The following is a 25,039-nucleotide window of genomic DNA, read 5'->3' as shown; positions in this document are numbered from 1 at the left end:
AGTCGAATTACATAAATTGACTTATGATGTCTAATAACTATGGTGGCAATATAACAAAACAGTTCAATCAAGTGTTAAAAAGTACAGGCGGTGAATGTAATGGCGCCGCTTACAACCTAAAATAATACTTGTTACAGATTACAGACCTGCGTGGCCATGGTTTTAGATCATTGTGATTCAAAACTAAATGTTCCACTAATCAATCTTTGTTATTTGTTCCCCTCCCTTTATTTGAATTTTTGGATTTGTCAAATTTATCTATTTTGCAATGATGTAAGCATCATACGTGTCACATGACTGTCCAAGATGGCCACGATTGACATCCGATTGAAAAAAGTCAATAAAACTTATCGTGAAGGGGTAATTACATATAACCAAATTTACTATTTTGATAAAAAAATCTCTCGACTCACAAGCTATTCCTCTAAATAAACACTAGTATAAAATGAATAGAACCATGTTTATTGGAGGATATCTGGTTAATGCACTTGCCACACCCCTTTTTCTGCACCTGCCCAAAATTAAATGATATATATCTCATCTCAGCGTTGCACTTCACTTGATCTGATTCATTTGCCTGATGTTTTATCTGCTTGATCAAAGTATTATTCAATATAAAAGTATTTAATCCACAATTAGAAAGTCGGAAATCTTCATCTGCTAAAGCAATCTGCTGAAAATAGGCAAGTCTCTAACTTAATAAATATCATCCAAAGCCTTCAACATTGAAAACACAAATTATTTGTCAGTTTAAATCAACATACCGGAAATAGATGGGCTTCTGATATCCAATATTTAAGACAAAAGAAACATTTTATCATTCGTACATGAATCGTGTACCATAATGCTTTTGAGCACTATTTGTAACAAGGGACTCGAAGAATGAGGCTCGACGCTAGACATATTCCACAAGTCATGTCAAACAGTGACGCCATATTCTTATCTGAAGGGCATGTTCAATAAATACTATCGGTGTAGACTGGAAAAACTAGACGCTAGAGATTGCCATTCGATTGAGACTTCTGGCGTATTTCGCTGAACATAACTGATTTGAAATTAGAGTAAAAACTGAAACGATTGAATGTAAATCAGTTTATATACATGAACATTCATATTACATTGTTATATGCATTGCAACCCATTTGTGTCAATTTCTAGGCCCCAAATATTAGCGATTTAGTTTCTTTAATGTAACTTAGCCAGTCCAAGTAATCTTAAAAAAATATTACAGCATAATACAAAAAGACACCGTCAATAAGCTACCAAAGGTGTTCTTCTGTTTTCCATTGTTTTTGCTTATAATCTGTTTATAATAACTGGTTTTCCATAAAGTCCATAATTGTGTCTTATCAATATCATTGTCTTTTAATGTGAAATAGAAATAGGTTTTTCCTAAAAATTTTATGATTGTATTATAGGATGTAGTTGCCGGTATTATAATCGTAGAGAGTAGAGGAGTATTACAACATCAGGGTTTAACATTATCTATGGATGGTAATGTTAATCTACAACTTAGTGCTAAAAGTGTTGGCATGTTTGAAGCCTTTTACAACTCTTTAAAGGTATAATTCAGGTTTTTGTGATACACATGTATTGATTTTAAAGTATAACAATATTATTTTCAACATTTTGCTATGTATTTTACTTTTTCTTTCCTACATATGAGATTAATATTCATCCATGTATCAACAAAGGTAAAATAAATTTTTAAACTTAACCTACAAACAAGATATTTGTTTCACTTTTCAGCCTATTCCACTTATAAATTATTCCCTAGAAGTTGTGAAACCAGGAAAATTACCCAATGGTAAAACAGAAATACCCTTTGAAGTTCCCTTAAAACCAATCGTGGGAAAAACTTTATATGAAACTTATCATGGCGTTTTTGTCAATGTGCAAGTATGTATTTCTGGTACTGTATTTTTAATAGAATAAAGTAAACAAATTGTTTTGTTTTCTTCTCTGGTGTAGATGTACTGTACAACTCCAATTTGAAAAAAAAACAAACAAAGAGTAAAATATTGCTTGTCATTTTCCATTATGATCTCTTATATATCAGACGTGTTTAATTTTAGAACAATGTGTGAAAGAGAGAGAGAGAGAGAGGGGGGGGGGGGAATGGTAGCAACCATAAACTATTAAACTATTTATGTGACCGTAGTTTATCCTTGATGTTTGAATGCCAAGGAAAATTAATTGTTGATGAACATTAAAAAATTAATATTACTTTCAGTATAATGTTAAAGTTGATATGAAGAGAAGTTTATTAAATAAAGATTTACAGAAACAGTGTGAATTTATAGTAGAATATAAGGTATGCACAGCTATTTATTTCTAAGCACATCATGTTCATCTGTTATCACTGCAGACTTAGTACAATTTGTCTTTTAATAAATATATAAATAATCTATTTATCATGTAAAATCAGTTCATTTTTTATCCATGGGCACTAATAGGCAGCATCTAGGACTTCAGATTGAAACCTTATTGCGTAATTGACCTTTGACTTAAAACACAATACTATATATGTATATATGTTTTAAATGTAACATTTTGTTAACAGGCACAAGAAGAGAAAGCAATTTCCAAACCAGTAAATTTCACAATAACTCCAGAAACATTATCCAATATTAAAGAGGTAAACAATGATTATCAATTTACAGATCTTTACATGTTTTTAAAAAAAAACCCAACAGATTTTGTATAAATCTAAGTTATGTGTGCCAGCATATGCATGCCATTTTTTTTTTTTTTGACATGTTTTATTCCCATTTGACAATTTTATGATACATGTGACTAAGTGATTAAGGAGCTGGCTAACTAACCAGGAGGTTTCAGATTTGATCCCGGCATTGATCTAGATGGTCCCTCAAGATTTTCCAGCTAGGTTTGCTCCTTGTCAGTGGTGCAGGACAACTGTCTAGTAGAAACAGGGACAGTAACTTTGCAAATAATCATTATGCAACTCTGAATAACCACAGGATTTCTCTTTAGGACAAACCAAACATTGCCAGTAAGTTTGAGAAAAATCATAAATCTCTGATCTGTAGAGTGTTTACAAAGTTTCAAAGACAAGGGAAGTAACTCTGCAACAGATCAACTCACAACTTGAGTTCGTCCTTAAGGATACATTAGTTAAGATTTTGATAAAGAGTTGGCCATTCTTGATATAACAGTTCAAAAATAGATGATAAAAACGAAAATATTGAAAATTTCAGTCCAATTACTTTATCCTGATCGCAGTTATCACTGTTGGAAGTTTGGACTAGAAACCAGCATCAACTGTCTCCGCACTGTCTGCGTGAATTGCCGATTGGTTGATTGACAGACGATAACTCCACCCACATATTCTCGATTATCAAGTAACATTCTCATTGCCTATGATACCCTTGATTGTTAGTCCTTTCATGGGCAGTGTCCGAGAGTGACGCCAGTGATTAATGGTAAAGGTTAGCTTGGTCACCCATTTACTGATTTAATTATTAAATGGGCGACTGTTTAAATCCAAGCTGTATCCAAGCCATCCGAGGGTCTACAGAGTTGATTTTGGGCATGTATTGTAATTAATAATTTCTATATAACATTTGAAGCTTATAGAAAGACTTGCAGTAGGAATATTTAGATATTAACTAAGGTATCTTTAAGACTCTCTCAATATCCCAGCAAGTTTGAAAAATAAATCTAATAAATCGAACCTAAAGGATGTTTACAAGATATGCGGATGGATGTGTGCCTAAAAAAAATATAAATTCTCTGGCTTTTGATGTTTTCATTTTAAGCAGATTTTCCTCTGAAAATATACAATATAAAAGAATTGCGTTTACTTACCCTTTTGTCTTTATCATTTTGTCAACAAAGTAGCCAAGTCATTTGAGACTAAAGTACAATTATTTATTCTAAGGTCATATATGCAATGCTAGGAAGCAATATATTGCCCTGACTTTGTCATTTCTTCTTACTCTCCAGTCTCCATCAAATTCCATCTAACATATTATGTTCTTGCACACCAAGAGCCGATGATTCTTCAATTTTATTATACATAAAAATTAAATATTGAATTTATAATAGGCTATGTAAAAAAAATAATTTTTCAGTAATAGTAGAGTGTACATCTAATACTATATATATTTTTTCTACAGAAACAAAATGTTCCGAAATTTAAAGTGAAAGGAAAGTTAGATTCTTCTAATATACAGATTAACTCGCCATTAACTGGGGAGGTAAATACCAGTATTTTATTATTCAATAATCTGTGCCTGGTGTTATGTTAAGTTTTTTTAAACTGAGTATATATACAGCGCCTTAGAAACTACAGAGCCTTAGAAACTATTTTCTTCAGTATTAATGCGCTTTATAAATGACGATATTATTATTATACTGATACCAATGAAAATGCATCACTGGTTTGACTCGTAGTGCTAGCGAGAGATAATGCTGCTGAAATGTGATTTTTGTAGGCTTTTCATTTACCGACACAAGAAAATCAACTTTACAGTCATTAATATGTATGTTCACCTCTAGCAGCCACACACGCTCCTGTGTTATCCTTCCCAATTCTTGTTCCAGTGATGCTTCCAGTGGGTCGGACACATACCCACTTGAAATAACAGCAATGACATGTTCTCAGTGTTCAGGTGTCAACCATAACATATCGTTGTGTCTCCTGCAGATCCTTAAAAGCCACTCGTTATACCCTATGCCAGTACAATAAAATACTGATATTCAAGATTCAAATTCTGCGTTATTCAATTTTTTTGTGTTTGTAACAATTAGCCTGTGGTGCATTTACTTTGTATATGATTAACTTAAATCCAAAGATCAAATTAATCTCTTTTACACTGTGTGTAACTGTAATATAGCTGTAGCAGCTTTGTTCTAGAAAATTCTTGTGACACCTGGACAAGATAAGGGTACTGAAATAGAGAATGAGAACAATGGACCTATTCTTGTAATTTAAAAGAGATTTAAAATTATCCATTGATAAAAGTGGGGCATATTTTTGTGTCTCAGTATATATTCGTGAAGAATATCACAATGAATAAAACAATGAGATTAGACTCTTCCTTAGATTGCTTTATATTTAGTCTTATTTTAATTCTCATTATTTACAGTTAGTTGTGGAAAATTGTAGTAGAGGTATTAAATCCATTGAAATACAGTTAGTTAGAGTTGAAACTTGTGGCTGTGCAGAAGGATATGCTAAAGATGGTGAGTAGCAATGTATTAATAATGACAGGTGCACCAGGCCTTTAAGAATAAACAATTAGTTTTCTTAAGGAGGACCCTAAAATATACCTACTGAAGTAAAATATGGGGTTTAACGTCCTACTCCGACTGGACTTGGGGTTTAACGTCCTACTGTTCTGCTCCAACTGGGCTAATGAAGACTGTTATACGCCATATAGTGTGCTAGGAATTTTGCTCAGACGGCGGTGCCACGGCCTACACTTATATCAAATTCCTATTGTCAGAGGATCTTTTACCTGTACACAGGACCTCGGTTTTCGTCCCATCCCAATGAATAGACAGTTGTCCTTGTCAAGCCCTCCATCCTGCACCACTGACATGCAACTTCAGACTAGCGAGCCAGTGTCTTACCCTCCCTGGCTCCCATATACCTGCTAATAGTTGGGGTAAAATGTTGGGTTCTTTCCTCAGCCCTTTCCAGAACTATTTTGAGGACTCTGGCAGACTGTAGAGAGAATGATGAGGCCCGTTGTATATTGTCGTCACTCTGTCCCTCCTTCCTGGTTCACATTTCTAGTTGGCACAAAAGAGGATACAATTAAATAATTTTAAACTGATATCGGTTGTTCATCTCTTTAAAATAAAAAATACCGTTAGCACTGTTGTGGCTTCAATTATGATCCAATCTGTCTGAAATGATATTGGTTCTTTATCCTATTGATGTTCAGCGATATTGGATAATAACTTTAGACCACTTTGCTGCTGGTGTGTGTGTGTGGGGGGGGGGGGGGGTATGTGCCTGGTAACCTGTGTTTGGGTAGTTTTCACAAGGATTCCCTTCCTGTAACACCTTACACTATACATTGATCAAGAATTTTTTTTTATCTTTACTAAGAAGCATCCTCAAACTTTCTACAATGGAATCTATGTGAAAATTCTCCAACACCTGGCTGTACATTTAAATGATCTGAAACTTTGACAAAAAAAGAGGTGTATTGTTATGACTCTACACAATCTTTCAGCTATCACATTCACTATGACCATAAAAAATGTTATGGAAAGAGTCAGATGCTTCAAACTAATCTGATTGTGTGGAAGGAATTTTTGCTTTTTCTTATTTACCAAGTCAAAAACTTACACATAGGAATCTGATGTGACATACAACTGATTGTATATATATTCATTAACTAAAATTCCATTTTTATTTACGTTTTAATCAACTAGATCAATATTTGTTAATATGTGGTATTTTAGAAAAATGTATTATCATCTTTTATTAAAATCATCTACCTGCATAATTTATATCTATGTTTGTTAATGCATGGTATTTAACAACTCCAGGTATTTTAGAAAGATCTATTATAATATATTACAGCTACAGAGATACAGAATATACAAATAGCAGATGGTGATATAAGTAGAAATTTAGCTATACCTATATATATGATATTTCCTAGATTATTTACATGTCCTACTTTAACAACAAATAACTTTAAAGTTGGTTAGTATACATATTTCTACATTTAAAAAAATTGTTGTAAATTATATTTTTCTGGGAACCATATTAATATGTACCGGTATGAAAGTTATTGTGAAACTGTGAAAAATATCTTATAAAATATTTTATTTAAATCATTAACATTTTTTTTTATATATATATATTTCAGAATTTGAGATTAATATTGTAATGGTTTTCCAAGATGATCATTTAGTTACAGAAAATTTCCCAATTAAATTGACTCGTTTTTAATGGAGGTTTGCTGGTCAAATGATGGATTCATTTCATAACCTTTGCTCATTGTAAATATAAATAATCTTATATTTATCATCACTGTTATCAAAATTTGAATATAATTATTATAAAGCTTATTGTTGTATTAAAGGTTTTTTTTTAACTGTCTTAAGTTTCTTTTCATTCTCTGCCTGCTTTGACCTGTTAGGTGCAAGGATGTTGAATGCATTTGTTGTGTACCCAGCAACAGGGAATCATGTGGCTAAGAGGCTGGCTTGCTAGCCTGGAGGTCGGGTGTTCGATCCCTGCATTGGCCGAGAAAGTTCATCCAGATTTTCCTGCATGGTTTCCCCTTGTCAGTGATGCAGGACGGAGGGCCTGACAAGGACAGCTCTCTAGTCGTTCAGATGGGACAAAAAAACGAGGTCCAGTGTACATATTGGCGTGCACGGTCAAAGATCCCTTGGCAGTTGGAATTCGATATAAGAGTAGGCCGTACAAGCATGACTATGCCGTGGAAATGAGATACATGTATACTTAGTTCTTGTAAATTTGGTGCATAAATGGTCCTTTTTGCATCTACATAATGACCTGCATTGAAAGATTTTAACTAAACACAGAAACTCCATCTGGAACTTTGTCTTGTATTGTGTTCAAAATGGAGTGGGTTCTTCCTTAAACCTAAATGAATAATCCCGGTGAACTCTGAAAAATTCTATCAAGAAATGTGGCCTGTATTGTGTTCAACAGATTTCATATATTTGAAAGGAAATTGCGGGATAACCCAATCAGTAATCCCCTCCAATTTGAAAAAAGTCTGTTGAAAACTGTGACCTAAAGAATGGACACAAAAAACTGTGGACAACAGCATATACCCACATTTAAATTATAAAAACCAATATCACGTGCAGATTGCAAGTCTTTTATTGCACCGTTCTTTAATACTTACATAAATTAATACAAACAAATCTATATAAGGTTTAGACAGTTTGGGCAGTTGATAGTTTGAAATATACAAAATAATAATTACATAATATTTACAAGATGTTATATACAAATGAATTAATATTATGATGCTTTTGATTGTAATTCTTTTACTTCTTCAGATAAGGTTTCACATGCATCTAAACTTTTCTGAAATAAATGGAGGAAAAAGAGGATATTAATTTAAAAAATAATTGTCAGGTCCAATCAGGAGCAAATTTGTCTGTAAAATCATTGTCAACAAATCCTGTAGGTCAAACTAACAAAAAACACCCCTATCAATTCTATCCAAAGCTTTAACAATAACATGAACAGAAAGATAATAAGTTCGAAATTTGAGATATAAAAATTTTAAAAATCAATAGGATTCTTCCATATACCCCAAAGTACAATCCCTATTTAGAACTCGGAACTGTATAGCATTTAAGAGATTTCATAAATAGGAACATAGATTGCATGATTAACTAGAAAAATACAGAATTCCAAAAAGTCCATGGAGAAGTTTGTCCTGTAATGCATTTAAATGCTTTAAAAGTAAAAGTATGACTGTAAGAAGGTAACTCCACAAATCACAACAACAATTTTGGAAATCAATAGGGTTTTTTCATACACTAAAGAATAATCCCACAAAATTATACATGTATCATGTAAAAAGGGGATAACTTCAAGATATGTGATAAAAAAAAATTATAAATATCGATAAGGGTCTTCCATATGACTCACTGAACAATCAATGAAAATTTGTAAGAGTGGTCACAAGAAATTTAGGCTGGATAAAGGTGACAACAGTATACATTCACATTAAATATGGGTACCGGTATGTATATACATATAAAAATTGGGTTTAACATGTTCTGACATCTGGTTAATCCACACATTATTACAGCCGTTAGACAACTTTTAAAAGTCAAAAAAATATACATTAAAAAGAAACATTATATTTATATCAAAATCTAATTCTGACGGGTTTTTCCCCGTTCCTAGAAATATCAATATCTATACAATGCTTCAACAACTAATGACCGGGAAAATTAGTTGTCTGACAAGTACAGAACAGACAATGAATTATATATGTGTGTAGACTATGGTGACCTAACAACTTCACACACCTTGTGTTTTTAAATAATCCAGCGTAGGACATCCTAGAAATGCATTTTACTTTAATTCAATTATATGTTTCATTGAGAAAAGGTCAAATAAAAAAAACATTACTATTATGTTCCTTTTTAAAATCATGTAAGGAAGGCAACATGTCATCTGTATGTTTTATTATACACCTCATTTACAAAATACAGGGTTTTCTAGTTACTCACATTTAATCTATCGGCAACATTTTTACGTTTAATTCTAGCTTCTTTATTATCTTCATCCAATCTTAAGGCATCTAATACTTCAAATTGTTTCATTAATTGTTCATTTGTTAAACCTACTTTCTTCTTTAATTGAGACAAAGCAGAATCCACCAGATCTTTATTTAAGAAACCCTGAAATATTTTTCAAAAAGCTGATATGTTATGTACCTAAATCTTTTTCAGTAGATTAAATTTTTAACCAATGCATCAGTATAAAAATAAATCTTGATTGCACTGGACAAACTAGCTTGAGTTGTCAAAAGAGCAGGACTTAGGAGAGGATGAATGACTTTTATCTTGCATTTAAAGTATGGATAATGCATTGTGAACAGTTGGATTGCAAAAACATATCCCACAATTCGTTACAGTCAGGCACAATACTCAAATGAAGCTAATCTGTTCAGACCAATATCTGCAACAGTTAAGCAAAGACTGTTCGGACTGGATCAATCAAGACTACATACAAATGAAAATGAAGTATGTTCACCTTTCTGATCCCGTCTATCTCTTCACGTAATTCAATCATTTTACCATCATGTTTTTCAACAGCTATCTCGATGGTAAATAATTTCTTCACATCTTCTGTATCATGTGCCACTGACTGAAATAATAACAAAAACATTTTATATCTAACTCTTTATACATGTACAGTATCCCTATATTCTACTTGCCCCATTTTCTGATCATCAGCAGAGCACTGGAACACATTATGGTTGGTTTACCAATAATTTCCACAAACATTAATAAAAAATAAAATTTAGCTTTGACAATCGACTGGTAGGCACTTGTTTAACTAACTTATATTTTGTTTATTGAAAAAATCATTTTCAGTGTTTTTATTTGAGTCAAACATTTAAAAAAATAAGTTTCATCTTACACGACAGTGGGAATTAATAATAAAATAATTTTTTGAGAACTGCATGCTACTGATAGTGATATAAGGAATGGATCAAATTTTAATTGATTGAAAGGCAATTTCTGTTGATTTAATATGCTTCAAAGTATCGAAATTGTGTTCCACTTGATTTCACTCATTCTTTCATTTAGTTGACTCTAGTGGCAACCTTCCATGGATAATCCGTAGATGACCCTTAGAACATAATAGAACAAAAAGTATGTAGTTGCTGATGATCTGGTAAATTCTATCCCTTCAAAGATTATATGTAGATTAAAGATTACATTGCAATGATACATATATATACCTGTGCTGATATTTGAAACAGACATATAAGCGTATTTAAGTAATTTATTCGTAAAATATTTCAAACGTAATAAAATACGGTAGGCCTACTCTGATATCACAATGATTTGATTTCTTGATGTTCAAACAGATTTACCTTCTTCCCTAACAGCATTATTTTGGCCCCATCTTTTACACCAAGACCAACTAGAGTCTGAGATGGGTCTGTTAATGACCTACCTGTTGATTAAATAAGAGTAGTACAAAAATATTATGTTGTGGGATTCAATTAATGCACTTGTGCCTTCATGCATGTCTATTAACAAAACTGACACAGTTATATGGGACAACAATCACTGGTTTATTATACACAAGCACAACGTTTCGATAAGTATTCTCTTATCGTTATCAAGCACAATGACATTTAGTTCGTTCGTTCGTTTCTGGAGTTTTACGTCCACTTCCACCTAAGGTGATATCGTTCGTTCGTTCTCGGTGTTTAACGTCTGCTTCCACATAAGTGATATCGCAGACAAGACATAGGAGAGCCGAAGCTGATTCCTGTTTTTTAGAATATGATTTTGCAATCTTTCCATTTGGCCTTAGGCCATGGATTTGGGTTAGTGGGAAGTTCTTCCCTTTATTTAATATAAAACATATCGTTTGGTAGATGATCTCGTCTGCTTCTGGATTGGTAGATGTCATCGTTTGGGGTGAGTGTTTAGGTGCCAGGCCCATCTTATCGTGGCCTCCCCTTACTCCACTATCCCACTCTCTGGGTTTGGTATCAGTTTTATTTGCGGAATAGTGTTTAGGTGCCAAGTTCGTCTGACCGTAACTCCCCCTTACTCCACTATCCTGCTAGTTTGGTAGATGTCATCTTTGTGGGGTTTGTGTTTAAGTGCCAGGCCCGTCTTATCGTGACCTCCCCTTACTCCACTATCCCACTATGTAGGTTTGGTGTCTGTTTTTGGTGGAATAGTGTTTAGATGCCGAGTCCGTCTGATCGTGACTCCCCCTTACTCCACTATCCTGCCAGTTTAGTATAAATCCCCTATGTAGTTTAGTGTTTAGATGCCGGGCCCGTCTAACCGTGACCCCCTCTTACTTCACTATTCTACTTAGTCCAACTGTGTCCATTAGGGCGTGGATTTGTTCGAAGATTTGCAGTTTCAGATCTGGTCTCGGGAAGAGTAGGTTCTTAGTGTTGAATGGTATGTTGTTGGACTCCATTGTTCCCACTAGTTCCCTTCTCTTCTCCTTGTATACCTCGCAGTCTACCAGGACATGGTTGGTGGTACATTCTTCTCCGCACTCACAGATGATGACTTGGTGTTTGTAGTCTCGCAGCCGCTCTTTCACCCTTAGCTTCGATATAAGTCTACAAATATCTCTTCTAGGGTGATTGAGTGTCATCCAGCCGGAATCTGTATGTGTCAAGTTTAATTCCCAGATTGAATTGACGTGTCTTTTGACCATACTGTAGATTTCCGTGGTGCTGTAGTCTATGGTGCAGAGTGGTGCTGTGTCCTTGAGACCTTCATTGGCGAGTCGATCTGCCTCCTCGTTTCCTCTAATGTTGACATGTGATGGAATCCACACGAGTTCTACTTTGCTTCCCTTCTCTAAAACCCTCTGGTACAGCTGCCTGATTTCCAAAATAACTTCTGGTCTTGAGTCCGAGTTGTCATTTTGGATTGAAATCAGACTGCTCAGGGAGTCGCTTGGAATGACGAACTTACTAGTCTTTTGATGGGAAATCCATGATATAGCGTCACGAATGGCCACAAGCGCTGCAGTGTACACCGAACAGTTATTGGGCAGTTTCCTGCTTATTCCCTGTTCTCCGTTTGGCAGGTATATTCCAAACGAGCTGGTGCCCCTTGCAGGATTGCGTGAGCCATCCATAAGGTGATATCGTAGACAAAGACATTTAGTAAACTTGAGGGTCTATATATATGTACAATGTGAAACTATTCTTATTACTAATGATTAGAAGAGTTCAAACAATTAACAGACATATTTAACATCAAAGACCTGAAAAGCACCATGTGATGACAAGGATATACATGTACATGCTTTAACATCAAAGACCTAAAAAGCACCATGTGATGACAAGGATATAGATGTACATGCTTTTCAGGGCTTTGATGTTAAATATGTCTGTTAATTGTTTGAACTCTTCTAATCATTAGTAATAAGAATGGTTTCACATTGTACATATATATAGACCCTCAAGTTTACTAAATGTCATTGTGCTTGATAACGGTAAGAGAATACTTATCGAAACGTTGTGCTTGTGTATAATAAACCAGTGATTGTTGTCCCATATAACTGTGTCAGTTTTGTTATGTTTCCAATTGCTAAATGCCACAAAAGGATTACATGTCTATTAAAACTGATACGTTTAAGGATATTTGGATTATCCGCAGATAATGAGACTGATGCATTGTGAGATACACCTAACAAACAACTAAAAATAAAAACAAGCTTCTGCCAGAAATTTCACAAATTGAGTATAAATATGACATACGTCATAATTATTAATATGGATTTACTTCTTTTTTTGTGTTTCTTATTAATAAAGTCATGTCAAAGTTTTGTTTGACACATTTCTATGTTCAATAAATTTTTGACATAATTTGTAAGAAAAGTGGCAGGCCCATTAGTACATGATCATAAAAATTAGAACTGTTGGAATTAATTTCATATTGCAGACCTGCTGACACCATATAATAGTGCTCTTGCTGGCAGTCGTCTTAAAATCATAGAATAGGCTTAACTGAACATTCTCTTGTTGGTCAACACCATAAAATATATAATATAAGCTTACATGTAATAAATGTTCTCTCGGGTCAAAAACATAAAATAACTGTCCACGTATTTTACAACTCACCTTTATAGATCAGCTTTTGGTTTTCTGGTTTAATTTCAGCTACTTCTGCAATGGCTTCCATCAGATGCTTCACAGTTAAAACGTCACCTTTATCATCATCTGGTAATTTTAATTTAATTGCAAACTTTTTTGATCCTTGAAAAATTTAGAAAAATAGGCTTATATTTAAAAATTAATTGAAGATACATTATTTATGATTTAGATAAAGAGCTGACCATTCTTACTATAATAGTAATAGCTCAATAATAGATAATCTAAAATGAAAATATTGAAAATTTCATTCAAATTACTTCATTCTGACTGAGCCAAGTTATTACTGTGTGTAGTTTTGAGTTGACAAGATGTATGCATTGTGGTAACCAGGGAACTGGTATATTCGAGAATTAGCTTCGCTTTCCCATTTTTAAATTAAATTTTTAAATATCGAACTGTTCTAATCTAGTTAAAATCGCAAGTATTCGATGCCATCGAGAGTTGATTATGGTCTTGTTTTGTTAATAAATGTCTTATTAATAGTTTAGATAACATTTTGGGCCTAAAGAAAGACCTGTAATAGGCAAATTTACCTCTTGCATAATGTATGTTTAACTAATGGACCACTATTCTGGGTCAATAGTTGTTGTTACTAGTAAATAAATACTGGTACCGGTATGGTAGGCATACATGTAAATAATATATCACTTTATTAATCAATCTAAAATCTCACTTATGCCCTAGAACCAGATATTATTGTTGAACATGTATCTGTATTTAAACCTCTGACAAAATAATAACTTAAACTTAAAGGGACATTATATAAGATTTAGAATAGATAATTAGATAATGAACTTGCCTGTTCTTGCTATAATATTTCAAAAAAAGATAATGCTAAATGAATATATTGAAAATTTCATTCAAATTACTTTATTTTGAGCAAAGTTATCAATAGGTTTTGACTAGATGTATGCATTGGTCATTTGAGTCTTAGCCTTGCTTCTCCATTTTTAAATTATTAAATGGCCTAACTGTTCTAATCTACGTAAAATCGGAGCCATGACGGCATTGAGTTGATTATGGTCTTGTCATGTTAATAAATGTCTAATAATTTATAACATTTAAGGCCCAAAGAAAGACTTGCAATAGGTAGATTTAGCTCTGACATAATGCAAGTTTAATAACATTGAGAGAATAGATCCCCCGCATCTCAAGAATGTTGACTTTACTGTTACTTTCGGCACTAATTTGGACTGGTACTAACCCAGCTTGAGAGTCTATCAGATTCCTTGATTATCATGAATACCAAGTCTCCCGCTTTCCAGCTAAAATGTCTAATTGTGATAATCGAGTTGCAAAGTTCAAGTTTCGTTCAATCAATGTCAAGGTTTCCATGGAGATAGCCATGTTTGATTTGAGTGTATTTGTGTCACAACTTCGGATTCCACGCTACTGTTCACACGTCTGCTGCAAAGGGAGATAACGTAGCTATAAGTTTGTGAATTGCAAATCAGTGTAGCAACATCAAGATGCTGTAAAACTCGCTGTCGAACAAGACCTATTAATCCTGACTAAGAAACATGGGAATTCCACACACAGCAAATCAGAAGCGCGCTTTCGCCACTCGGTCAGGGTACAGGTAGGGAAGCCCTGGCTCAGGATATCTCGGACAAAATGGCTGCCACTAATCTGGAGATACCAACAGACGGTAAAATAGGCCACGAGTTGAAATAGCCGGCGAAAACCGCCAAGTCCAGGAATCAGACAAATGCGCACGTCAAACAGAAGTGATGGCTAAATAGTAAAGAAAGTAAAGAACCGTCGGATGGCTGAATATCCACTGCTTATATATATTATTATAAATATAAGATTAAGAAGGCCTACAGTAGGCCTACAGTTTATCTCTAGTTAACAGCCTGAGCTTACTCTTCAAAACACTGCCTACTGTGTGAACCATCGTAAATTTTAAACGGATTTCTTCGATTATGAACAAACTACTTAACTTTGGTTATTATAAACTTACCTGTGTGTTTGTAATGAACTCCCGTTCGATAAAATCCATTGCACAACTAATTATCACAACGATGAGAACAAGTTCTCTCTTGAAAAATTTGAAAATTTACTTGTAATTTCGACAGAGTCGATGTCAACAATGTCTTCATGACGTATTGGTCGAATCCAATATACCTGTTGCGGGGGTTGGTTAACATTGAAAGATAGTTTGACAGCGCGATCATTTTGATCGTATATGGGTTTGGGCGACGAAAAATATCAATTGAAGGCAATTACATAGGAGATTTATATGGAAACCATTGATCGCCAGTATATCAAATTTTCTTCACAATTGCACGGATACTCGTAAAAATAAAGTCATGTATAAACTATATATATCCTATCTTCTTTATGTTATAAATAATTTAACAAGGATCATGAAGCTTACCTCCGAATTCTCTGAGTGTATTTTTAATTTTATACGCATTCTTTCGATCGAATAATAACCGCTTCAGTAACATATATAATGGTATATAATGCTACTAAGCCCGTATGACCCCGTAAGAAGCGGAACATTAATTCTCGATTCAACAGTTTTGACCGAAGTGTGATAAAGCCCGTAAAACGAATGTATAGTTGTGTTTGTGCGGCATGCGTGTTCAAAAGTAAATAATCCCATCCGAGTCGCTAATCAAATAATTAGAACAAAATATTTCAAAAAGTAAAGCTATAAAATTTGCAGAGATTTTACTAGAATGTAAAAGACGGTAACTAAATACAGGAATGCGGGTAGTTATGGGTGCGAACGCTCAAACTCAATGCGAATTGTCGTAGGTATCCAGACCAAAGACTACTCGGACTAAGACCAGTCGGACCAAAACAAGACCAGTCGGACCAATTAAATTATATTATAAGGCTAGACAATATGCTATTTATTTATTATTATATCACAATACAAAGAAGCAAATAATTCTTATACGGAATTCTTATATTTAGAGTTGTTTAGTTCAATTTTGTGTACGGAAAATAAATCAGCGATTAGTTTTAAAATTAATTAATAATGGTGCCAAAAAAAATATCAATCTAATTTTTCTTATTTACTCTTGCAATGAGACTCGGTATGTCCAGACTTTTGACAGTTTCTACATATACGGGTATACTGTTCTTGTCTGATAGCCTAATTTTACTTTTTCCACATTCGCGGTATCCCCAGTGGTTTCATTCCGTTCTACCCCACTAACCCCTGGGTTACTATATAGGGGGGGGGGGGGGAGACACGTTTTCAAGTTATCCGCCCTTGATGCGTTAATATAAACAGCACATAATAATACGAAGGCCGGACGTTTATATGCCCCTTTTTAAACGTGACTACAAGTGTGGTTCTCGATATTTTGCGATTTGGAATACAATTATCAATTTATTCAAACAACACGTTATTATTAGTTCGAGTAGTCATATTAAAACACACACAATTAGAAATTTATTCAAATAACACTTTATTATTGGTTCGAGTAGTCATATTAAAATAAACACAATTATCAATTTATTAAAATAACACTTTATTATTGGTTCGAGTAATCATATTAAAACAAACGCAATTATCAATTTATTAAAACAACACTTTATTATTGGTCCGAGTCGTCTTTCTGTTGGGTCCGAATAGTCTTTTTGTATGGTCCGAGTAGTCTATTTGTTTGGGCTGAGTGGTCTATCAGTTGGTCCGACTGATCTTGAACCGAGTGGTCTTTGGTCCGAGTGGTCATGGATTCTTGTCGTAATTGTACTTGAATTTCCTATGCTGTCACCCCTAATACGAAATGATATCTTCCGCAGAGTGACGTAACCATCTTCCATATTGGTATTTTTCTCTGGGAAAAGTTTGTGATATTTCAATTTTTCAAGAGAGAACTTGTTTTCATCGTTGTGATAATTAATTGTGCAATGGATTTTATCGAACGGGAGTTCATTACAAACACACAGGTAAGTTTATAATAACCAAAGTTAAGTAGTTTGTTCATAATCGAAGAAATCCGTTTAAAATTTACCAAGACTCAGACAGTAAATATATGACATGCCGTTATAGTAGCCCATACAGGTCCTAAATGCCACTAAAAAAGATGTCCATCAGAGGATTTTGTCAAGTATCTCATTGAAGTTGAAAATAGACAAATATGAAATAGTCAGTCAAAACTCAAAAATTGAAACATTTTGCCGTTGGCCCATGCTGATAAGCTTATAACTAATTAGATTCTTCTATATAATGATAATCATACACGCTTTCGCATCGTTTTACTATAATTGCTTCATTACTCTCGCGTTAAGAGAATATAAACGATAATATCAAATATATACCGTAAGAAACGTTCAAAATCATTTCCACTTTTCCAAACACGGCCATTTTGAATCCAGGTACACAGCAAACCATTTTATGATAGTCGTAAATGCTTTTCATGATCCTGGAAAAATATATCGTAGAAAGCATCACGAAATGTTCACAGCAGCAATTTAAACACATTACTAATATTCATACATTATTTAACAATATTTATAAATCTTCATCATTTTACGACGTTTATCTATAAACGTTACGTTACGTCAGGGCGTTGTCCGTTTAATTGGAAGATTAAAATGTAAGGCCGTATGTTTTAATGCAACAAAATGAACTTTCTGGAGTAGATTTTTTTCTCGGAAAAAAATCACTTTGGTTTCCACCTTCCCTTTTAATAAATCCCAACCAGCCGTTATACGAGACTGAGAGCATTTATTTAATTATCACAAAGCTTAATTCAAGCACTTGTACTCGTAGGGGGTTGGATGACCGAATGGTTAGCACGTACGCGCTGTATCATAAGGTCTGTCATTGAGTCAACTGGTGTGGTTTAGATTCGCCGTTTATATGTGACAGGGGGGTTGGATGGCTGAATGGTTAGCGTGCGCGCGCTGTATCATAAAGTCTGTCATTGAGTCGACTGGCGTGGTTTCGAATCCCCGGTTGTACGTGACAAGGAGTAGGGTCGCCTGTCAAACCTCGTGGGTTTTCTCCGGGTCCTCCGGTTTCCTCCCACTGCTAAAGACCCCTACGCGCAAGCGAATTATTGAAATAAAATTAAACCATGTTAGTCCCGAAATGACCTAGTTTGTGTCGAGTGGACGTTAAACCCCATTTCTCTCTCTCTCTCTTATTTAAGGAGTGGTCGCCTGTCCAACCTCGTGGGTTTTCTCCGGGTCCTCCGGTTCCCTCCCACTGCTAAAGACCTCTACGCGCAAGCAAATTATTGAGATAAAATTGAACCATATGTTAGTCTCGAAATGACAAAGTATGTGTCGAGTGGACGTTAAATATCCTCTCGCTCTAGACTCTCTCTGCCGGGGCTGGGTTGCTCAAAACTAAGTTATTTTTAACGATCCGTTAAACTCTAACGGATCGTTATTTGTTAACGGTCCGTTAAATATCTGTTGCTGGAAAGTCAATTTCATTATCCGTTCGCTAAGGGACTCATTAAAGTTAATCCAAGAAAAGACTGTTTGCTCATTGGCTGAATTTTAAATTTTTAAATTCAATGTACATGTATAACAACTTCATAGCAGTTAGTAGGCCTATTATCAAGAATCTGAAGACACCAACGTGCCTTTCCGTGGAAAAATCTACCTATTGAAACTCTAGTGATACAGAAATTCCGCGAAATAGTTTGAATGATTTTGATTATTCAGAGTGTCTAATCAAGGTCAAAGGTTCTGTTTATATGCTGACGAAAGAAGTTTTATTGTATTTTAAATTCACCTGTATCCACCTTATTGAAGACCAGTATCCCATCTGATGATAAAGAATTCACTTCAAATTTCGTTGTCCGGATGTCAAATTTGTAATATTTTTATCCTACAGCATTAAACTTGATACGTAGCCTAATGTTGGAAATCAATGTTATACCCAGTCTACTGCTTCACCACTTTCGCCCCTTACGGTGACCTCAAAATCTTATGTTTTCTACACAATAGATATAAAAAATAACCTATTTTGACCGGTAAAATGATTTTGGCATTAGGCTTCGATCAGAAAGTTGCGATGATAAGATAAGATAAGATGTTTATTGCATCAAAACGTCCATTATGGACAGCATGCATACATAATATACACATTTGAAAAAACCCCAACCACCTGTAATGAACAACACATGTACACTTCAAGCTTCTTTGACTTTTTATCTTCAAATACCAAGCAGGTTGTTAATTCTCAGATCTAACTGAGCATGCGTCCACCGAACTAGTAGTTTTGAGTGCTCTCAGTTGAGCAATCGTCAGCCAGTCGAAGGGGTCACTAAACGTTTATTGCCTGCTTGTAAAAATCGCAAATACGGTTGTAAAAAGGTCCGACCAGTCCAAAAATGGCCATCCTTGTGCAAGGCATCAGGAATAAAGTAATGAACAAGGAACAAATTCATCATGGGATTATCATATAATACATTTTAGAAGACCACCATTTGTTGGTGATGCCGCCTAGCCAAATTTCGTAGTTGGTTGCCCTTGTAGTGACATGAGGTGTAGAAATGAAATGGGGTTTAACGTAGTAAAGTTCAGCTCCGACTGGGCTAATAAAGACGGGCATAGCATACGCCCTAGCTACAGTGTGCTATGATGGAAATTTTGCTACGACCTACTCTTATATCGAATTCCAAGGTATCTTTTATGTACACGCAAATGTGTACATGTGACTTCGGTTTTCGTCCCATCCGAACGACCAGACAGCTGTCCTTGTTAGGCTTTCCGTCCTGCGCCATTGACAAGGGGAACCACGCCGGAAAATCTCGAACTTTTTCGGCCTACACAGGGAGCGAACACCCGCGACCTCCGCAGGCAGCTAGCGAGCCAGCGTCTTATAGCCACCGTGGCTCTTTCTAGAAACAGTACGTATATCCTGCGTTGTAAGAATGCAAAATTTCAAACCACTGCCATGGACGACTTTTTTACTGAGATTTTTTTTCGTCTGAAGTTATTAAATCTTTTTATTTCTTAAGTGCACGCCCAATCCGATAATATAGAATAAAAATGTAGGCCTATGACAGGTGTCCTGTGCGAGGCATGGACTTTTTTAAAAATTATAACACCCATCAACAACTGAGCTAGGTTTTAATGTTCAACTAATAAACAGACTAAATATTTCCATATAGCAATGAAAAATTGTATAAAAATATGTTCGTTCAGGTGTGGTAATCATTAACCGTGACCTATATATGACTGTTGTAGATATAGGCTCGCCATATTATTTACCTATACAAGGAAAATCAAGTCAGTTTACTGAGGTTATTTGACTTTCTTGCTCATTCAACGTTCGGCAGACACGTACACCACTATAGAGTGTATTCAGTGAACATTAGCCTGCAGCCGAGAAAAACGATCGACTACAAGAACTAGGCTTGATGCCAAGTGAAGCAGACAGTGTATTATAATATACTATATACAAGGAAACAGGTTTGTTTAGTTATTGTTTATGTATAACAGCCACAATAGATCTTGTAGAGGAGTGCATTATACTATTCTTTGTAAAAGTATGTACATTTGGTACAGGTTTATTGTTACAATCCAAATTATTTGCACGTCTAGGGTTAGCTTACTCCCAAAACACTGCATAAACCAATAAGGTATGTTATTCACGTATGTAGCTTTGGTTGATCTAGCTTATTCGACCATAACACCAGCGCAAACAATTTGAATTTAATGACTCGTCAGTCTCCATATAAGATTTGAAATGTTGCTTATGTTTCTCTATAAATTAAATATCTTCAAGCTTTGAGTCCGTCGGACCAACTGCACAGGGGGCTTATGTCATAGCTCATGTCCATCGTCCGTTTAACTTGTTATACGACTTCTTCTCTCGAACCGCTACATAACCAAGTTTGGAAGTTGCTTGGATGGCGCTTATTTGGATTTATTAAAATAAGGGAGAGGAAATCGACACCTTGAAGGGCCAAATTTTAACATGTCACACAAACCACTTAGTAAATACCAAATTACTTGGATGATGATTATTCATAATTATCCAAATAAAGTTGAAGGTAAATTATTATAAAGGCATACTCTAAGCTGTTGGGAGGTTTTTTTTTTTAAACAATACGTATATTTCACAATCACGTTAACAGCGTGACAGTGAAACATTTTACAGACGTATCGCATCGTCGCTAAACCTGAACCTCATTATTTCATTGTACAGTAATAATAGGATTTGAGTGCGTGAACGATTAGCACACTTACAATCGATAATACCACATTCGCTTTTCCTTCTCGGCCTGCACAGCCGTTGAAATAATATAATTACTAACATTAGTGACTCATGATTAAAGTAGTTATTTTTCAAAACGCGTAACTGTATAAATTTGAGATAAATATAGATCAGAAAACATAAGATAAAATTTTCGTGTACCGAAACACCCATTAAAGGCATCATACATAACGATGCTATAGGCAGATTCAACGTTTTCGAAATGGAACGGGTAAAGGTGGGAAGGGTTGTTGGGATGGGTGCGAGAAATGGTCTTTCAATTCATGAAAGAAGTTTGCTTAGGCTCAGGAACCGAGCCATATATTGGAATTTAGATGTCTAACTCGCCAGTTCTGTAGATTTTCTTATTTTTATACGCCCACATGGAAATGTGGTCGTATATTGCCGTCGCCCCCGTCCGTACGTCCGTCCGTCCGTCGTCCACAATTTCTTCTAAACACTCTACAGACTACATTTATCATCTGATTGTTTTGAAATTGATATATGTTGTTTACATTATTGAGATGGGGAAGCCTATTTAATTTCATTAATTTCCGTTAATTTCTTCCAGAGTTATGGCCCTTGTTTCACTTTGTTGAACCTTGTGAACACTCTAACGACTAAATTTATCACCCGATCTGTTTGGAATTTATATGCATCATTTAAATTAGTGACACGAAGAAGCCCATCGAATTACAGCAATTTCTGTTAATTTCATCTAAAGTTATGGCCCTTGTTTCAATTTGTTGAACCCTGTGAACGCTCCATAACGACAAAAGTTATCATCCGATCTGTATGTAATTTATATGCATTATTTAAATTAGTGAAACGAAAAAACCTATTGAATTTCAGCAATTTCCTTTAGTTATGTCTAGAGTTATGGTCCTTGTTTCACTTTGTTGAACCTTGTGAATGATCTAACAACAAAAGTTATCACCCGATCTGTATGGAATTTATATGCATCATTTAAATTAGTGAAACGAAGAAGCCTATTGAATTTAAAAAAATTCCGTTAATTAATTCTAGAGTTATGGCCCTTGTTTCACTTTATTATTGCCCTTGTTTCACGTTATTAAACCTTGTGAACGCTCCAACAACAAAAGTTATCCGATCTGTGTGAAATTTATATTTAGATTAGTAAAACAAAGAATCACATATGTTTCTGGCACGCGATTCGTGTGCCAATTTTAGAATTTTCATTTATCCTTCCTGAAGTATGTTTAGTTATCTCGTATTTACATTTTAGAATGAGTGACCCAATGCAGAAAGAGTTTGAAGTATTCAGCAGAACGGCGGAGAAAATTGATGGCACCATCGGCGCAACTGCAAACGTTTGTTCTATTGTGATAGACAAAGGCGAGACAATTCTAACCAAGGTGTTCCATGCAAAAAAGAAGGACGACTCTCGAGCAGAGGACAGGCTCATTGAATGGATTTTCTCCGAGCCTAGTGTCCAGAATGGGAATCGATTAGATTTTAGAATATATATGAATTACTCACCCCTCAATACCACATCTCATAGTTTAGTGAGTGGATTTAAATCTCTCGAAGAACAGGGTAAAAAAGTAAAAGTTTCCATTAAATTCGTAACCTTGCATGGACAAGGCGAGGGTGACGAAGGCAAAGAAGAAAACAAGCAAGGCTTAAAGACCATGAGAGAGTCAGGGGTCAAACTAGGTGTGTTTGAGGAGGTGGATTGGCTTTATTTATTGGATGTTTTGAGGGATCCGACATGGATTCAGAAACAACTAAAGGGGTCGCGAGCCGCCAAGAAGGAATTGCGGGAAATTGGTAAAGATTCTGACGACATTGAAGAATTTGAGAGTATGTCCAAAGGCAGTGAGGAGATTCCTAAAGTGCTTGAATAGTAATTTACGACACCCTTGTCTCGGTTCTGGCATTACGTTCGGTAAATAACGTGCAATGCTTTCCTTTTATGACAGAAAATATGATTTTTGGCATTTGTTAACTCTGGACAAGCATATTTATTGTAATTGCGCCAATGCTTCAAAGATTTTTCAACACTTACTCAACTTTCAATTTAGAAACAGTCTAGAAACAGGCCCGAACAGGATAGTTTCACTATATTAATGTACAAAAATACTGATATCTTTGTCAGAAGTTAAGAACAGTCTATGACAGTATGGAGATTGTTTCAACTTAATGAAACCCAAACGGGTAGATCAATTAAACCTATGGATTTTAAGCAGTAAAATAGTTTCATTAGTTTAATGTAGTTTAAAGGTAGACAACTTTGAAATCTTAATGTTTACTACAAACCAGAAACACAAAATTTAACAAAAATTAGTGCAGTTACGTTTTTTTCATCATTTTGGCAAATTGCGATATTATACATTTTTCTTTTTGTTAACTTATTTTGCATTTAAATATGATTTTTAACATTTTGTAAAATATATTAATCTACTATGCTATTCTGTTAAATATTAACTATTTCTAACAACATATAGTCTTTTTATTGTACGGTATCGTAGCACGCTCGAATTCATTCCAATTGCAGAAATGCAACAGCCAAACTAATAAAGCCCAATGTACACTATCCAGTTTTTGTGGCACGAGTTGCGATTTTGACGCAGTTGATAACTTTGTGGACATCCCAATTCCAGCCTGCCAAAGTTACAGCACTCGCTGGTTTCAATAGCAATGTAAACAGGTTTAGCGGAAATGACAATGAACGTTAATACACGATACAAATTTGAACATTTCTAATGTCAGGAGTTTCTTTTAATCCGATTGTGAAAAATCTATACCAGACACCTGTATATTATTTTCAACTTCAGTCGGAGCACTTGGTTTCTCCGTAGCTCCTATACGGAGTCATTATGATGTGATACGATGCTACAATTGGAACCTGTCATTGAGTCAAATGGCGTGGTTTCGATTCCCCGGTTGTACATGACAAGGAGTAGGGTCGCCTGTCCAACCCCGTGGGTTTTCTCAGGGTCCTCCATTTTCCCCCTACGCGCAAGCAAATTAATGAAATAAAATTAAACCATATGCTAGTCACGAAATGACTTAGTTTGTGTCGAGTGGACGTTAAACCCCATTTCTCTTTCTCTCTACAATTGAAACCAACTTTTACCTGGACAGCAGCATTTCCGCCAACTGCCAAGAGTTATTTTATGTGCACTTCATCCGAGCGACTAGATGCTGTTTTTTACCAGGTCCTCCGCACTGCACCATTGACAAGTGCCCCACTATCAAAAGCACCCCTAGTTTAATAGGTTTACTGATACGGCGAACAGTATGATTGGCTAAAAGTCATTATCCATACATGTAAACAGATTGATACAGCAATAGGCGCGTTATTATGCCGGTATTTTCTAAACAGAATGTCTTGAACCCAGAAAAAATAAAATTAAAGATGTCCAAGATTTTCTGGTGCTACATCCTCCTGTTCAGTGGTGACCAAGCCGATAAACTGTCGACTTCGGGCACTCCCACAGAACGACAGACTGATACATACTCAGAA

At 35.0% G+C, this 25,039-nt stretch overlaps 1 protein-coding gene and 1 long non-coding RNA gene across 3 annotated transcripts; one reads left to right on the top strand and one right to left on the bottom strand.

The window, feature by feature from the left end:
* The first annotated feature begins 272 nt into the window (after positions 1–272).
* On the top strand, positions 273–7,087 carry LOC126830277 (vacuolar protein sorting-associated protein 26C). Its single transcript, XM_050560636.1, has 9 exons — positions 273–360; positions 1,419–1,562; positions 1,750–1,899; positions 2,234–2,314; positions 2,564–2,638; positions 4,140–4,220; positions 5,112–5,208; positions 6,563–6,688; positions 6,855–7,087. Exons 1-9 carry the CDS (start codon positions 307–309, stop codon positions 6,935–6,937), a joined length of 891 nt encoding a protein of 296 aa, XP_050416593.1. The 5' UTR covers positions 273–306; the 3' UTR covers positions 6,938–7,087.
* Positions 7,088–13,331: 6,244 nt separating this feature from the next.
* On the bottom strand, positions 13,332–19,543 carry LOC126830118 (uncharacterized). Of its 2 annotated transcripts, none has more exons than XR_007683720.2 (3): positions 19,453–19,543; positions 17,649–17,752; positions 13,332–13,466 (listed from the first exon to the last, which is right to left on the bottom strand). It is a non-coding gene; the product is annotated as an uncharacterized LOC126830118 (long non-coding RNA). The 2 variants fall into 2 exon arrangements; XR_007683721.2 differs by lacking the exon at positions 19,453–19,543 and adding an exon at positions 19,078–19,384.
* Positions 19,544–25,039: the final 5,496 nt, after the last annotated feature.

The sequence above is a fragment of the Patella vulgata genome, chromosome 8 (assembly GCF_932274485.2).
Source record: "Patella vulgata chromosome 8, xgPatVulg1.2, whole genome shotgun sequence".
Classification (NCBI taxonomy): Eukaryota; Metazoa; Mollusca; class Gastropoda; family Patellidae; genus Patella; species Patella vulgata.
This window is presented reverse-complemented; position numbering and strand designations above follow the sequence as displayed.